General features: G+C 42.7%; 2 protein-coding genes across 4 annotated transcripts in view; one reads left to right on the top strand and one right to left on the bottom strand.

Moving 5' to 3' along the window:
* The window catches only part of LOC104866383 (major histocompatibility complex class I-related gene protein), a 19,902-nt gene extending 15,512 nt beyond the window's left edge, over positions 1–4,390 (bottom strand). For 2 of the 3 annotated variants that reach the window (XM_010630287.3, XM_033762126.1), the window contains exon 1: positions 4,242–4,390. In XM_010630287.3, coding sequence (XP_010628589.1) covers positions 4,242–4,296 — 55 coding nt within the window. In that variant the 5' untranslated portion in view covers positions 4,297–4,390. Of the gene's footprint in view, positions 1–2,380; positions 2,479–4,241 lie in introns of all 3 variants that reach the window. The other variant, XM_033762125.1, reaches the window with a different exon arrangement.
* Positions 4,391–14,904: 10,514 nt separating this feature from the next.
* Stx6 (syntaxin 6) overlaps positions 14,905–17,559 on the top strand; it is a 45,822-nt gene continuing 43,167 nt past the window's right edge. Inside the window, exon 1 of the mRNA XM_010630284.2 lies at positions 14,905–15,198. Coding sequence (XP_010628586.1) covers positions 15,164–15,198 — 35 coding nt within the window. The 5' untranslated portion in view covers positions 14,905–15,163. The remainder of the gene's footprint in view (positions 15,199–17,559) is intronic.

Raw genomic sequence — 17,559 nt, 5'->3', positions numbered from 1 at the left:
TTTTTTTTTTTTTGGTACCAGGGATCGAACTCAGGACCTTGTGCTTGCAAGGCAGGTGGCGGAACCACTGAGCTAAATGCCTGGCCCTAAGGCTATCCTCTTGAAGGTTTCCAATATCTCATTTCATACAAGTTTTATTCTTTTCTGAATTTCCAGTAAAAACTGTTCTAGGGCTGGCGATGTAGCTCAGTGGTACCATTCATACCTGGCAAGCATAACATCCTGAGTTTGGTCCCTGGTAGTGATAGTAGTGGGGAGACAGACACAGTTCTAGCTGTGAGAGATGCAGCAATTGACAAATCAAATTCCAGCCCTCTGAACTAATTTCTAGATGGGATATTGGCAATAAACAAATATATAATATAAAGTCAGGTGGTGATAAATGTCATAAAAGAAATAAGCAGAGACAGGTGATAGTATGAAGAGGGATCATCTTTTAGATAAAAGGACCAGAAAAGCCTTTTGAGGACCAGAAAGGCAACATTTGGGCAGAGATGGGAATAGAATGAGGGAGTAAACCATGGGAGAAGAACCTTCCAGACAACACACCAAGCCCAAGTTTCTGGGGAGGGCACATGCTCTGCGGGTTGGAGGACCACCAAGGAGACCACTGTAGGACCCTGTAGAGTGCTGAAGAATGATTGAACTCTGGTGTTTTGTTTTGTTTTGTTTTGTTTTTCTCAGTACTTCATGGGTACAATGAGGACTATACATCTCATATTTCCCAAAAGAATCCCAATTTTATGAATCTTAGTCTTACTGAATGAGTCATTGAACTTGTAACAAAATGTGATTTGATATGTATGCTTTTGAAAGGTTTTCCCTAATAAATATAAATTCAGATGTCAGAAAAAATGTCCTTTGTCATCTGTTTCAATTTAGGCTTCATAAAATGAAAATGCTTAAAAAGTTATATGTTTGATCTCTAATCCTGGCCCCCTCCTTCTGGTTCTTGGCAATTCTCTGGGGTAAGAGGACCCAAGTGAAGTGAAAATAGACAGATATGCCAACTAGTTAAAAGAAAATCTACAAATTACTTAATTTCTTGGACTTAGATAGCCTCAGTGTCAACTAAGAAGAAGAAGACCTTACGGGAATGAAACATTTTGGAGAAATTTCTGTTCATGTGCCTTGGCTGATTGAACTCTAATAAAGTCAGTAGCAAATTCCCCTATTCTATTATGTTAGCTAACTGAACTCAAGGTCATTTCTAAGCAGATAATCTGCGCTCTGTCCTCCAACATAGCCCAGTGGGCTTAGGTGGGGTTATTCTTCATCAGTCCTCGTTTCTGAAGTACTCCACCACTCATGAAGTAGATTGATATAGTATATTAATACATCCATAACATTATCACTAATATCAAGAAATTAACCTTGGTTATGTTGAGATGAAACATACAGACTGTATATGGCTATGTAACCTCATATATGCCCCAAGCCTGATCACATCACCAATACCCAGTTATATACAACTAAAATGAAGAAAATGATTTGTAAAAGCATGAAACTCTTCTTTTAATACCAATTCTGCAACTACAGTAAACCATGCTTTTGAATTTGCAGTCTTTACCGCTGCCCAAGCTGTTTATGATGCACAGTCAGATAACTTTAGTTTCTTGGGGACATTACTTTTGAACATAAAGTCACTCAGGAAGCACTTATTAAGTGCCTTTGGGGCACTTGGTAGGGCCAGGGAAATAAGAGAAAAATGAGACTACTTGTCCCTGTCTTTCAGAAACACCTTCCAGCGAAGGTTTTAGAAATAAAAAATTAGAGAACTGTGAACAGGAGCTGTGAGAGCAAAAAGGAAGGAGAGGTCACCTGCAGGCTTTGGAGTAGATGACAGCCACACATTGGAGGTGATAACTGAAGTTATGTTGACCTTTCTTGGAGTTGTAACACCAAATACTCTACTCTGATATCTCCTACTTGTACTTCAATCTATCACTACATAAAAGCACCTATTCTGGGCTAACACTAGGCACAAATATCAAGTAGATCAGATCTTCTCCTATAGCCCTATATCCCTTCCCTGTCAATTCCATCAAAGCTCAGGAATATTCAGTCAGGGTGTTGGCAGGAAACAGCCTTCATTCCAAATGAGTGACACGAGGACAGTGATCATAACAAGGGGACTCCTTGTACAGGTATGAGAAATGTTAAGGAAACAAAGAATGGTCTTGAGTACCCCAAAACTAGAAACTATAGGAAACCACTGTCACTCCTAGGACTAAAGAGATAACTACACCAAATAGGTTTACTGAAGCCAAGTGGGACCTAGAAGCATAAAGAAGGGATTTTCAGGATAAACTGTATTATGGAGAGGTGCATCCATACCAGAGATACTACATAAATGAGAAGGAGCCAGATATATTCCAACCTCCTTTCCTCCTGTTTCTCAGTCTCTCTTCTTTCAGTGAGCCCACACATGAATCAGCCTGCATTGGAGACTAGGTGGTGAAGCCTGTAGCAATCAGCCTTCAGGATGTGAAAGAGAACAGAGAAAGACAGAGTGTAAGCAGTCGATAACTAGCCCTAAATGATCTCCTCTGTGCTTTATAGCTTACTTGTTTTATTTCTCATTCCACCAATTATCAAAGTCCAAGGGTACCATAATTTTGTGAAAAGCCCTGGACCTAAAGTCAGAAGACTGCTCACTATGTGAATAAAGTCAGTCTTTCTAGGCCTAGAGAAAAATCAAGGGCTTATCTTTAAAGAGGGTATTAGCCTACCTAAAGGGTTAGTGGGATCATCATATGGGATAATATATTTAAGAAATATTGTCTACCGAATAGCTTCTCTGGTGTGAATAAATTATAATAGTACATAAGATCCTAATGAGATAATTGACAATGTGAAATAGGAAGAAAAGGGCTAAATGTGTAGGGAAAGTGAGAAGGGTAGGGGAAAGGTAATAAGGGAAAAGAAACAAATAGGAGAAAATGAAAAAATGGAAATAAAATGATTGTAAATGGGGAGGGGAGGAGGGGGTGAAGGGAGGGCAGGAACAAGGGGAAAAAATGAGAACCAAGACCTGTGTCATGTAAAGGTACAAGATCCCAGTAATGAATGTAACTGTACTGTATACCTAAAATGTACCAATAAACTCAATGTGAAATAAAAAAGAAATATTGTCTCCTATTATTGGTGAGTTATTTGTGGATTGTGTGCAGGTAATATAAACTTTTTACTTCTAGTGGTATCATCCTTTAACTCCCTCCTCTCCTTTCCCTCTGCCTCTTACCCTCATCCCCAGTCTTTCCCATTTCTGAATTTATGATGAGATTTCCTGTTTTTTCTGGTTTTTCATGGAAGCAGAGACCCTGTGTGTCTTGTATATTATGGTCACATCCCTAAAGTGCCTGGCACTCAGTAAAGCACCAACCAGTATCTGTAGAAATGATACTCGGATGACTTCAAGGAGCTCCTTCCTGTCGTGTTCGTCAGTCACCACCTACAGAGGTGGCCAGCCCCTCCGAAGTGCAAGCACCCTCCCCAGAACAGTTGTGTAGGACAGAGCAGACTGAGGCTTCAAGCTCCCCCCACAATTTCTTCATGTAGTTGAGGAAACAGAAGGCTTCTGTTTCCCCACTGACATGAATCCCCTAAACAGCCAAAACCTCTTCTTTCTACTCCATTAATATTTCTTACAACCAGCAAACAAGCCCAGAGTCACGGTTTCATCTTTCTTGGATCTTTTGTTACACGAGGCTTGTGGTAAGGAAGAAAAACAATGATAAATGTAAACAATAGATCTGCTCCACCACTCAGTGCCCTGAAACTCTGACTACAATCCCCTGAGACTAAGTTAGAAAAGCAGAGAAACAAACAAACAAACAACAACAAAAAAAAGAAAGAAAGAAAGAAAGAAAGAAAGAAAGAAAGAAAGAAAGAAAGAAAGAAAGAAAGAAAGAAAGAAAGAAAGAAAGAAAAGAAAAAGAAAAAAGGCAGGGGATGTGAGCAAAAAACGAAAGGAGGCAGCACTGGAAGGGAAAGTGAAGTTACCAGAAGTATCTTTCCAGAGTGGCTTCCACCCACTCAGAAGGTGACATTAAAATCCTACAAATAAGATACCAGAAAACGGTTCAGCTGGCCTATAGCTACTTCATGTTCTGTGTGTGATACACACACGTTTCTGTCCCTAGCTTCTTCATGCTTCCACAAGTTTTAGAAAGTAAAGCTGTCATTCCTAGGCTGCCTCAGCTTTAGAACTAGAGGCAGAGAGCACTTGGGATACTCACGAGCATGCGTGAACTTCACCATCAATACAGCGATGAGAGGTAACAGGAGCACCATTAGCCCCCACCAAAGTACTTCTCTTGCCAAAACGCTGACAGGTTCCTATTGATCCTCTTGAGAACCTGTACTTCAATCGTTCTTAGGTTATTTAGCAATGAGAAACCCGTAGAACCCTCTGCCAATAAGAGCAGGGGAAAATATGTAGCGTCATCAGTTGCTCTGTAGAAGAGAGAGGTTCAAAATGGAAGTAATTTTTAACCCTTTGTTGGTTTCAAACAAGTCTAGCTCTTTTTGGTGCTCCTGTCTTCACTCTCTTCTCAATTTTAAATATTTATCTAGAACATGAAAGGCATAGGAAAACAAAAAATAATAATAAATAGTTATTTAGGTTGTTCAAGACTCTGCCTTTTCTTGTTCTCTGGAGTTCAGATTTTGCTCAGGGGTCAACGAGAAAATCACACCAAATTCCCAGGATTTGGAACTCCCTCCTCTGACTCCCCACGATGTCTGATATAGTATGTAGTCTGTATGCCATATATAGATAGCATGTAATAATTAGATTGTCCTATATTTTTTAGTTTAGGTCTTTCTTCCCTGAAACAGTTGTACCTACTACAACGGGCCCCCAAATTCTTATTGAAGAGGGCAGGAAAAATACCTTAGAGAAGATTCTGAGGGCAGCCCTTCAGTTTACTCAATCCACAATCTCTAGAATCAAGCTGTTGCTACACTGTCATCAAGAGCACATGACAAGTTGGGAAACAGCAGTTTAAGCTCATCTGAGGAGGTGGGGAACAGGCCCAGACGGAAAAGAGGAAGTAGAGGTGAGTAGAGAGAAGATTGGAGACATGGCCATGAAGTAGTTCAGGCCAAAGCCCAGATTCAGGGACTTGGTTTGCATCCTAGCTATTTGATTCTAGGCCAAATTTCAAATTGCACTGAGGCTTGTGGTCTTCAACTGTAAAAGCAAATCCTAGCATGTATTTCATGGGAGTGTTGAAGGACGACTTGATGAGACTCTGTATGTTATGCATTTGAGAAGTAGTAGAACTGTACATACTGGTTTCCCTCTCTGGTAGCCTGTATAGTGCCCCAAAAATGACCTCATCCTAATCCCCAGAACCTGTGAATGTGCTACCTGACATGACAAAAGGGATTTTGCAGATAAGGATCTTGAAATGGAGAGATTATTCTGGGTTATCTGGTGGGCCCAGAGTAATAACTCTCTCTCTCTCTCTCTCTCTCTCTCTCTCTCTCTCTCTCTCTCTCACACACACACACACACACACACACACACACACACACACACACAAATTGCGGAGTACAGAGTAGTAAGAATCACTTGGAGAGGGCTGGGGATTTAGCTCAGTGGTTCTGCCGCCTGCCTCACAAGTGCAAGTTCTGGAGTTTGATCCCAGTACCAAAAAAAGAAGAAGAAAAAAGAGTCACTAGGAGAAAACCATTTTTGATATGTATCCTTTCAGCACTTTTGCTGTAAATATGTGTGCATTACTTTTTTGGCGTGCATTTTATCAAAAAAGAGTTTCATATCCTAACACTATTTTGTAAATTCTTTTTCAAATTGATATTTCCCAATATCAATATGGAATGCATGGCATAGATTTATTAGTCCTTAAATTCTTTTTTTGGCCATAGGGTCTTGCTATATAGTCCAGGCTGGCCTTAAACTTGTATCAATTCTCCTGCCTCAGGCCTCCTGACTGGTGGTATTACAGGCATGTGTACCACGCCTGGTTAGTCCTTAAATTTTTAAATAGATTACATCAGAGCAAGATCTGAAAGAGAGAAGACTATCTCACTAAACTGGGAGCATCCAGGTGGAGCGTACCCTCCACAATCTCTTCTGGAAGAACAAGCCCTACTTTGGAGCAGTTGTCTGTCCTTGAATCTCAGGCTGTACTTTTCATGGTATCTTGTGGTTGTCTTGTTCATTATAAATCCCTTTGTGTCTTTGGTTTATTAACACCTTATTTATCATATGTATCTTGGGCGGTACTGGAGACTAAACTCAGAGCCTTTGCGCTACAGCCCTAGTCTTTTCACTTTTATTTATTTATTTAGGCAGGGTCTTGCTAAATTGCCCAAACTGGGCTCAAATATGTGACCCTCCTACATCAACCTTCCAGAGTGCTGGGATTTCAGGTACATGCCACCATATCCGGCTTATTACATGTATTTTACATGGACTCATTTGCAAATAGTGACATATCATCTTCAAAAGCCAGAAGATAAATTTTATCAAATAATGTCTTTCAATATAATATTTTATCACATTCAATAATTAGCTTCTACCGGGTGTGGTGGCACACACCTGCAATCCAAGAACTCAGGAGGCCGAGGCAGGAGGATCGCTGTGAGTTTGAGACCAGCCTGGGCTTCGTAGTGAGTTCCAGGTCAGACTCAACTACACAGTGAGACCCTGTCTAAAAATGCAAAAAAAAAAAAAAATTAGTTTCCTTTTGGCTAGTTTTGTTTGCTTGTTTTAGATACCTAAAGGTTTGTGTGTGTGCATCTGCATGCAGTGGAAGTGTGATCTGTACCATTTCAGGGGATAGGGAAAATCCTCTCACCCATCTTTGGCCAAGGTCAGCTCCTGTCCAAATGGACAGTAGACTATTATAGCAAAGAGCATGGGTTCAGGAGTCAGACAAACTTGTTCTCAAATGATCCTCTGCCATTTCCTACCTGTGTGACTGCAGGCAAACTATTAACCCCTCTAAGCCTCAGATTTCTCCAGTAGAAGATAGGGATAGTAATGATATTTGCCTCCTATGCTGTTGTGAGGGGTCAATAAAATCTGCCGTGGTAGAACTAAGAGGCGACTTGTTACTTGTTGAGACTCTGGAGCTTATCACTGCACACACCAAATCCCTATCAATACTCTTGAGCCACCTCAAATAAATGTATAATTTAAAAAAAGAGAATGGGGTTGTTGTGGACCCTTAGTCCCAGCCCCCTATCCCTGCAGTACCATCAAATTACATTCTAGAAATTTCCCCATGGAAATTCTGGAGTTGATTCCTAACATGATGCTTGTATATCACTTAGTACTTAGTATTCCTGGTGCACAGTAACTAAATGCATTCACTCGCCAGTTTACTGAAAGAGATTGTGGTTTCTCCTCTATGTATGAACGAAATAATGAAGGGTGCTGAAGATTATAACTACCTTTCCTACAAAGGTAAAAGTTCACTGTCATGTCAACTTCAATGAATTCCAATAGCATATTTAACTTTTTAAAAATTCACCAATATTCATTTAATCAAGCACTCCTAACTTTCCTTATTCTAAAAAGATTTGAAACTGCCAACTTCTAATGAACTATTTTTCTTTCTTTCTGAGACAAGGTTTTAAACACTACCAGTGTACTTTTCCATGAGTTGTCACCTGGCTTTTTTTACTTACTTTTGATTATTATTATTTTTTTTTACTTTTTGCATTTCCGACTATTCAAGTAAACATTTCATTGTTGAGAGCTGCCAAAACTTATTTTATTTTATTTTATTGGGAGGGAGTTGAGATAGGGTCATGATTTGTAGTTTAGGCTGGCCTTGAACTCACTATGTTGTCCAGACTGATCTCGAACTCATGGTGATCCTCACAGTGATCCTCCTGCCTCAGCCTCCTGAGTGCTTGGAATACAGGTGTGTGCCACTATGTCCAGCTAAAGTTGCCAAACTTTCAATTTTTCTTTTCTACATATAAAATTTTCTACATACAAAATATTTTCTATTTATGAAAATGAATAGTTTAAAACATCTCATATATACGATTTCGTGTCATGCTGTCTTCACTCATGCAAGCCATTCTCATCTCACTACGTACTTTAATCCACGGTGCTAGCGAGCATCAATGGGTACTTCACATACTCACTTCTTAGTGTTAAATATGTAAGCTGACCCAAATGCTTCTTTGTGTACCTTAAACCAGAGGGTGAGAGCAGGAGTGTTGATTGTAACCAAGGAGAGGAAATAAGGCATAGCCTGGGTGCGGACGCATGTGGGTACTCCCGTGGTTCAGGTAAAAATGTGGACCACCACAGCTGGATCAACTGAATTTAACAGGAGCAAGTGTTTCCCAGAAAGTTTCAGTGGATACACATGAACACAGGGGTTCTTCAGAGTTGGAATGATGAAGGTTACACTACATCCAGGTAACACCTTTCTCCTTTTACTCTACTTTACATCAGTTTAACACTTTTACCCTATCTTGTTTCACAAAGGACTTGGATGGATGGTCTTCCAGAAAGATACACAAAGGGCCAACATGCACATGAAGGGCTCAATGTTACTAGTCATTAGGGGGATGATTACAACAATAACGACACCACCTCACACCTATTAGGCTGGCTACTATCGAAAACACGAGAAAATCACAAAGTCGCAAGTGTTGGTGAGGCTGTGGAGAGATTGAAACCTTTGCGCACTTTTATCTATTTTTAAATTTTATTTTATTTTTCTGGTACCGGGGATGGAACTCAGGACCTTGTGCTTGCCAGGCAGGTGGTGGAACCACTGAGCTACATTCCAGCACTTTGAGCACTTTTTAATAGGAATGTAAAATGGTGCAGCCACTACAAAAATGTTTTTCAAAAAATTTGAAATGGAATTATCATGCAATCTACCAGTATCTAGGTACTGTACAGTACCAAAATAGTTAAAGTGGAATTTTTAAGAGCTATTTGTGCATCTATGTCTTAGTTAATTTTCTCGTTGCTGAAACAACATACCTGACACCCAAAGTTAAAGGAGGAAAATATAGCTTATTTGGCTCACAGTTAGTAAGAGGTTTCAGTTCATAGTTGGCTGGCTCCAAGGCAGGGTGGCGTGGCTGAGGGGTATTGCAAAGTAGTGAAGGAGCAAAGCACCAAGTAGCAAGCAATCGACAAGGGACAAGCAAGACAAGACCTTCTTTCTGTCCCTTATTTTATCCAGGCTACCGGCCCTTGGGGAGGTGGCACTCACACCCTTAATCCTAGCAGTGCCCTGTGAAACAATCCCAGCATTACACAGCATGGATCCAGACACTTCCAAAAAGCCCTACCTATGATCACATGAGGCTGTGTGGGGACATCCAGCCACAAGCCATAACAATCTGTGTTCAAAATAACATTATTCATGATACAAAAGGTGACAGCAATCCAAATGCCCAGTGATGGATGAACAGATAAACAAAATGTGATATAACTCTGTGCAAAACACAGTGGGACATCATTTAGCTTTAGAGAGGCTTCTACATTACACTATAGTACGAACTCTTAGCACATTATGCACAGTGAACAAGCAAATCATAAGAAGACAGATCCTGTATGGTTCCACTTATACGAGGTACTGAGAGTAGTAAAACTCCTAAGATAGAAAGTGGGACAGTGCTTACCAGAGACTGGGGCACAGGTGTATACAGGGTGTAGAAGCTTCTGTCTTGCAAGTGGAGAAGCGTCCTGGAGATTGGTTGCTCAACAAGGTGAATGTACTTAACATTACTGTGTTGTACAGTGAAAAAATGGTTAAGATGGTGAATATTATGTTGTGTATATTTTTATCACAATTAAAAAGAAAAAACATCTCTTTGATTTTTAAATTTTTATTTAGTTAGTTATTTTCGAGACAGGGTTCCAATCTGCAGTTCAGGCTGGGCTTGAACTCATCGTGAGCCTCCTGCTTCAGCCTGAGCACTGGCATTACAAGCATGTACCACCATGCTTGTTTTAAAAAAAGAAAAAAAAATTAAGGCAAAGTTTAGTGTGGCTTTATTATTTCATACTTCACAAAATGTAACACATATATGACCTGAGTTATTATCTCCATTATAAGCTAGTGAGGGCACAGATTAGGTGTTACTATTTCCATGTTAACAGTGGGGATGTAAGACCCAAGGTCTTACTTCCACTCCGTGGAGCTTGAACAGCTGAAAGGGCCTCCAACATGCTCGGCCTATAGCCCAGTGATTGTTCCAGGTGTAAGACCTAGGGCCTTACTTCCAGGAGCTTGACGAGCAGCTAGAATCACCCAGGAAGGAACACACCGGACTAGTTGGAAAATAGACCTTTATTAGTCTGGACAGATGGCACTCCCGGAGCCAAGTAGCTCAGAGAGGCGCCAGCTCAGGGGCTGAGGTCTTTTTTCTACGGGGATAGGTAGGGTGGGGGTCTATACTCAAAATGCTTACAGAATGTCCCAAGGTTTTCAAAACATTCCTTCTGAGCAGACAAGAAGTGAAACAATCTTTATATATTTACCCAGAACTACTAAATGTTCACCTGTTAATTTACATTAATCACAGTTAAGACTAGGAACTTACTTAAGATCACAAAGTTATGCAGTCCCACAGGGAGATCCCCTTGGAAGGGTATTTGACATTTCCATAGCTAGGGAGAGGGGTGGCTACCCCCGCAGTCTCTCAGTCTATGGTGGCATCCTTGTGATGAGATGACTCGTCCTTTCTGATCCTTATTGGCTCCGTGGCCTGGCCACTTGTGCCCTGTGCTCAGCACTGCCACCTCCTTATTTCTGCACAAGATGTCTTGCAGGACCCCACAAGCTTCCTCTGTCAATCATGCTCCTAATTTTGGAGTCTCACTCAGGGACCAGAGATTCTCCTGGATGCCCTCTTGGGACTCCACAGAAAACTCAGAATTGCTGCGTCAGCCTCCTTTACTTAGCAAGGTGAAAAGAATTTAACTGTCACAGTGGGTTGAGTTCTGACAAACTCATACACCCCCTGTCACCCACATCCTGTCAAGCTACAGAACATTTCTAGCTTCTCAGAAAGTTTGCCTTCCCAGACAGTACTCTCTACCTGAGGCAGCTGCTATTTTGATCTCTCTCCCACTTATTTTCTTTCTCTCCTCCTTCCTTTCTCTCTCCCTCCCTCCCTCCCTCCCTCTCTTTACTTTGAAAAAGGTTTCACTATGTAGTCCAGGTTGGCTTGGAACTGCAGCAATTCTTCTGCCTCAGACTCCTGAGTGCTAGGCATCCACCACTACACTTGGCAACTGTTTTGATATTTTACTCAGTGAGAAATTTTAATTGTAGTACCAGGAATTGAAGCCAGGGCCCTCATGCATGTAGAGCTCTACCAGTAAACTATATTCCCAGATCTCCCTATATTGCTCAGGCTGGCCTTGGATTTTTTTTTTTTTTTTGTACCAGGGATCAAACTCAGGACCTTGCTTGCAAGGAAGACCTTGAACTTTTGATGCTCCTGCCTCAGTCCCCTGCGTAGCTGAGTAGTGGGGGTGAGGGGGTGGGGGCTGGGTGGAAGTGTGGGAGAGAGATGGCTTTTGCTAAGTATTCTTCCTAAGCTATTGTTTATGCAGGGACCTGGGCCTGTTAAATGGGGGAGGAGAGGAATGACACAACAACAAAGAAATAACTTCCTTCGTTTCTACTTGCATTTTAGCTAAAGGTTCCCTTTCCTTGGAACAGCGGAGGCTGTGGTCTTGGTCCAGCTTCAGAGAGAGAAATGGAGGGTGACATATTAAAGAAAGGGATATCATCCATATACCCACATAGATTTCTTATCTCAACCTGCCAAAAACTTCATTGTTGGTGCTTTTTCCAAAGCCCTAATTATTGGAATTTCTAAGCCTCTATCCTCCATCTTGTTTCAACTGAAAAAAACTCTGACCTCTGACTTTTGATCCAATTGATACATTCATAGAACAGATAATATGAAGTTGTGCTAAGCCCAGAGGTGGTGGTAAAACATTAACACAGTATCCCCAGTCCATCCCTGAGTTATTGTTTGGTGGAGAAAATCAACATACTCACAGCTAATTAGTATCAACTCTAAATCAAATCTTTCCTCCTGGAGCCGGGCATGGTGGCACTCACCTTTAATCCCAGCACTCGGGAGGCTGAGGCAGGAGGATCACTGTGTGTTCGAGACCAGCCTGGGCTACACAGTGAGTTCCAGAGCCCTCAACTACTCAGAGGTGGTGGTAAAACATTAACACAGTATCCCCAGTCCATCCCTGAGTTATTGTTTGGTGGAGAAAATCAACATACTCACAGCTAATTAGTATCAACTCTAAATCAAATCTTTCCTCCTGGAGCCGGGCATGGTGGCACTCACCTTATATCCCAGCACTCGGGAGGCTGAGGCAGGAGGATCACTGTGTGTTCGAGACCAGCCTGGGCTACACAGTGAGTTCCAGAGCAGCCTCAACTACATAGTGAGACCCTGTCTCAAAAAAACCACCCCCCCCAAAAAAAATCTTTCCTGAGTTCTCTTTCTTGGTGACTGGGACCAACTACTCACTTAAAACTCCAGAACCCTTCAAGCCGTCCTCCTCCTTCTCTCACTACTCCATGACTGAACCACCCAGCCACCGAGCCTTGGGTCTCTCCTGTAGTTCTCAGGTGTATCCCACTTCTCCATCTTCATTGCCACGGTCCTCCTCTGGACCATGACCATTTAGCCACCACCATAGCATGTCTCAAGTGCTAATCTGACGGGTCAGTTTCCTCGACTCCCACGGTCTACAGGAGAGGGCCTGCAGTTCTAAGCATCACCACAAGGCTCTCAACAATCTCACCCTGCCCACCTCCAGCCTTAGCGCCTATTGCTGCAGCCACACCTGCCACGGCTCCTCAGGTCTCACGCTGTTCTGCATCACCTTCCTCCTTGCTTCCTCTAGGCTCTGTTTATTTAGAACACCTTCTTCTCTGTCCCCAGCCCTGACATACACACAAATAAACTGGTGCCTTATATGTGGTACCAGGGCTGCGCTTTTTGTTTTTTATTTTTATTTATTTATTTATTTATTTATTGAGACAGGGTCTTGCTATATACTTCAGGCAGGCCTTGGACTCAGTATGCAGCCCAGGCTGGCCTTCATCTCACAGCCATCCTCCTGCCTCAGCCTCCTGAGTGCTGTGATCACAGGTGTGTGCCACCACACCAGGCTCAGGACTGTGCATTTCTATGGCAACCTGTGCTCTCCTTTCATTGTGTATAGCTGCCTGTCTCTCTCACAGGTCGGACAGTTCCGTGGAGGTGAGGACGAAGCCTTACTCATCTCTGTGTCCTCAGTGCCTACAACAGAGTAGGGGCACAAAATAGGTTAGGTGCTGTCCTAAGCGCCATTATAGACCTGTTCGATTCTTGTGACGTTCTATGAGGAAGGTGTTACTATGGTTTCCATTTCACAGCTGAGGACCCTGAGACCAAGCAGCTTGTCCAAGACACACCAATCAGGAAGTAGCACAAATGAGATTTAAACACAAGCAGTCAGGCCCCATGTGTGGCTCTGAATCACTGTGCTCAACTGTGCCTCAATTTCCATGTGTTTACTGAATGAATAATGGCCCCATTTCACCTCCCTGTCTCAATACATGCACAACCAGATTAAGTAATTTTCCCCCAATTGCTTCTTACCCTCATATCTGCCTCCAGTGCTCCTCCAGGGACTCAGACTTTCACCTCTCTTCTCTCTCTTCCTCACTTTATTCATCTCAACATATCTTTGATTTGTTTGCCTTAGAAACATAAGATTAACTCCTTCCCCTCTGTTCTCAATTGCTGTCACCCTAGTCTGACTTTTCCCTTACACCAGGTGACCACAGCAGCTTCCTGACTTCACTACGTCCCTCCTTTGGGACTTCAAGGTTACATGTACTTTTTATTTAACCTATAACCTGTGAGCTAGATACCAATTATTTACATTTTAAAGGTGAGGAACTGAATGATACAGCACAGGTTCAAAAGGATTGTCTGACTCTGCCTGATCCAAAGACACTGGTGACCTTGGGTAAGTCACTTAATCTCCCATAGTCTCAGATTCCTCATTCATTAAATGTAGAGATTAAATAACAGTAATTACCTCATAGTGATAGCAACAGGGACAACACTCAGAATCCTGCTACATTTAAGTGTTCAGTGATAATCAGCAATTAAAACTCGCAATCCCCACCCAGGAAGGCCGTAGCATATTTCAAATTGACGAATCACTCTGGGAAAGTTCTTGAATCGTGGCTGAAAGGAAGTTACTATATCTGGCCTCTTTTTATCCCTCAAAAGTGCTCTCTCCTGGGAAACAGTATAGGTTGTTTTTTAAAATTACCTGAGCAGTCATTTGCAAAATGTGCTGCAAGAGAAAATACACCCCATCCCCATGAGAAGAGCACAGAATTTGTGCCTCTGCCCTGTCCAGGTATGAAACCACAGGCAATCTTGAAACCTCTCCGGATTTATTTTGTGACCTTCAAAGTGGGATCATATCATTCCCACAAGAGTATTGAGATGAATACACAGCCTTTGGTACACTGCACGACCTAAATAATGGAGTTACATGGCCTATCATGATCCGATAACGTGACTGAGGACTATTTATTGAGAAATGGAGGATAAGATGGATTTATATATCACATATTGTCAAAATCAAGTATTAGAAGCAAAGGAAAGGTAAAAGGATTATACAGATCTAGTACAGCTACCACTTTCCAAAACCCGCTTGCTCTCCTCCCTCAAGCCTGAGCAGCGAGGTAGAGAACTCCCCCATCTTCTCCAGAGTCTCGCCCCCTCCCCGTCCCGCGTGACGTCTTTCCCTAGGCTCCGCCCAGTGGGCGGAGCCTATCGGGGCACGTCCGCAAGGTTGCGGAAGTGGAGCAAGGAGTCTCGTTTGTGATTGGCTGAGGCCGAGGGCCCAGGGGGCGGGGGCAGGCCGACGGACGCGCCGAGAAGAGGCAGTCAAGGGGCCAGAGCCCGAGTGAGATACGGTCTGAGGTGCTGACCAAGCGCTGGACCAGCAGCCGTCCGGGCACCCTGGCCTGAGCGCACTCGTGCCGCTCTGGGTCCTCCTGGCGGAGACGCAGAAGGCCAGTGAGTGAGCGGAGGAAGGCCAGGAGGGCGCGAGCGCCTTGTGCGCGGAGCAGCGGAGGCTGCCGGGGGCCCGGACGCCATGTCCATGGAGGACCCCTTCTTTGTGGTGAAGGGGTGAGTGTTGGTCGAGGGCTCCACTGGAGGGAGGAGTGGCGGTGCTGGCTGCGGTCACCTCCCCCGTCTCCTCCTGTAGGGGGAGGGGAGGCAAGTTGAGGTTGGAAGGGGACGGGGAGAGGGCTTAGCCCCGAGGGCCTTGACCAAGCGCCCAGACACCCTGTCCCGGTCCTGCCTGAAGTGTGAAGCCGAGGCCTCTCACCGACCCCCCGGTCCAGGTGCCCTTTTGGCCTTAGAGGTGCAGTACAACTTATTTTGAGGTGGAGGGGTTCAGTAGCTCTGCAGGTGGGGAAGGAGGACCGGCGCTGTCCTCGGGCTCAGGACCTTGCCTCCAAGGAGGCAAAACAGCATCTGGGCAGGAAAAGGGAAATGACCTTTTTGAGCTTTGTAGTTGGCGTGGACGCGGGTGCGCTCCATTGTCCATAGAGTTTGGAGAGCTCGCCCGCATACTGTTGAGACCACAACATGCCCGAAGGCGTCTGAGCTCGTTTGCTGGAGGCGGGCGGGGGCGGGTGCTGATCTGGAAGGCTGGGGAGCCGGGCGCCGGAAGACAGCTCAAGTCTGTGCATTGGGGGGAGAGTTACTGACTGATGTGAGGGAAGGAAAGCAGTCCTTCATGCGCGGTGCTGATGTTGGAAGGAAAACAAAATGAAACCAGCCAAACTAAACTTTGCTGGGCTTTCTGTGAGCAACTGGGATTTTCCCACGGTGCTAAAAGGAAATGTTTTTCTTTTTAACTCCTTGACTTCGTACAGGTTTCTTGACAGGTTTCCCCTACTACTACTGCCTTTCCGAATTGGGAGCTCTCCTGATTCTTTGATTGCTAGATTGGAGATGCGTAGAAACTTCAATTGCACTTTGCTGTATTATCTTTGTAGTCATTAAACTAAATGCAAGAAAGGGCAATTCTGATGTTGTAACGTATTTCTCATAACTTGCCGGCAGTATGTTTTTTAATGTCAAATGTTAAAAATCTGAGAACTGCCAAGTTCCCAGAAGATGGGTTCTAATAACCATGAAGTGTTCTTTAGCTTTTAACTAGTTGCTGTTAGCTTCCTGTTCTATAGTAGTAAAAGCTGATGAATTGTATGGGTGTTTGTTTTTGTATTTAAGGGTTCCCAGAAGTTTTAAATGTAATTCAGATGAAATATTTTATTAACCATGAAAATATATATGACTTAACATTTCCCTAAAATTGTTTTTTTCTCCTTACTGTAATTTAAACGAGAAAGTGACAAGTTGTAGATTTACTAATAATATTGGCTCTCTACCTGGAAAATATATTATTTATTAGAAGAATAAATTTAGGGGTTGATTTTTAAAATTTAAAGTTGTGTATATTTTCCTCATGAATGGATTTTTTCTTTTTTTGAGATGATTTTGCTATATATTTCAGACTGGCCTTGACCCTATTATATAGTTCAGACTGAACTTGAATTCACCATGTATCCCAGTCTGGCTTCGAAATTCCAGCGATCCTCCTGCCTCAGTCTACCCTAAGCGCTGGGATCACAGTTGTGCACCACCCAGCCCAACTTGAATGGAAGCTCTTAATGTTTAGATTATAGAGGTTATTTTGGGCACTGTAGATCAGAGATAACCAGAAATTTGCTGCTGTGGAAAGGTAAAAAACTCATGGAGTGTTTATGTGGTGGCACATTTGGAGAACCATAGACTTTTTTTGAAGAAAATATTGAAAATGCATAACAACATTGGTAAATTAAAGATGCCTAAGTAATGGCTCTTGTAGTAGAAACTTACAGTATAATCTGAAAAAGAAACTACTCCGAAATCAAATAGAAATGATGGACAGTAAATGATTAAGTGCTGACGCGAATACTACAGATGGTATGCATCCCAGGAGCTCAGAGAAAGGCTGCTCCTTAAGAATTGGTGTGATGAGAAAAGCTTTTGGAAGTAGTAGTAGTGCATCTTGAATTTGGTTTTGAAGGTAATCAGAATTTAGATAATTCAGGGTTGTCTGTTGGATCTGGGTGCTATGAAAGCCTCATAATTGGGTCTTCCTGATTCCAGTCTCTTTCCTTCATCCTTGGAACTATTTGGTCAGCACTGTCCAGTAGAAAATGCAGTGCAAGTCTCATGTCATTTTATATTTTTTTTGTAATTTCATTAGAAACAGTTGACAATTTTATTGTTTTTAATATATTCATATTATTTCAGCATGTTAATACAAAAATTTATTGAAATGTTTTACCTTTTTATAAGTTTTGTTTTGTTTTTGCTGCTGGGGATCGAACTTGGAACCTTGCGGTAGCAAGGCAGGCGGCGGAACCACTGAGCTAATCCCTGGCCACGACCTTTCCATTAGTTTTACTGTTGTATTATTTTACACTTACACAT

This window comes from Fukomys damarensis, unplaced genomic scaffold (assembly GCF_012274545.1).
Source record: "Fukomys damarensis isolate Sample0158 unplaced genomic scaffold, DMR_v1.0_HiC HiC_scaffold_11, whole genome shotgun sequence".
Taxonomy (NCBI): Eukaryota; Metazoa; Chordata; class Mammalia; order Rodentia; family Bathyergidae; genus Fukomys; species Fukomys damarensis.
The sequence above is the reverse complement of the archived record's forward strand: the minus strand, read 5'-3'. Positions and strand labels throughout refer to the sequence as shown.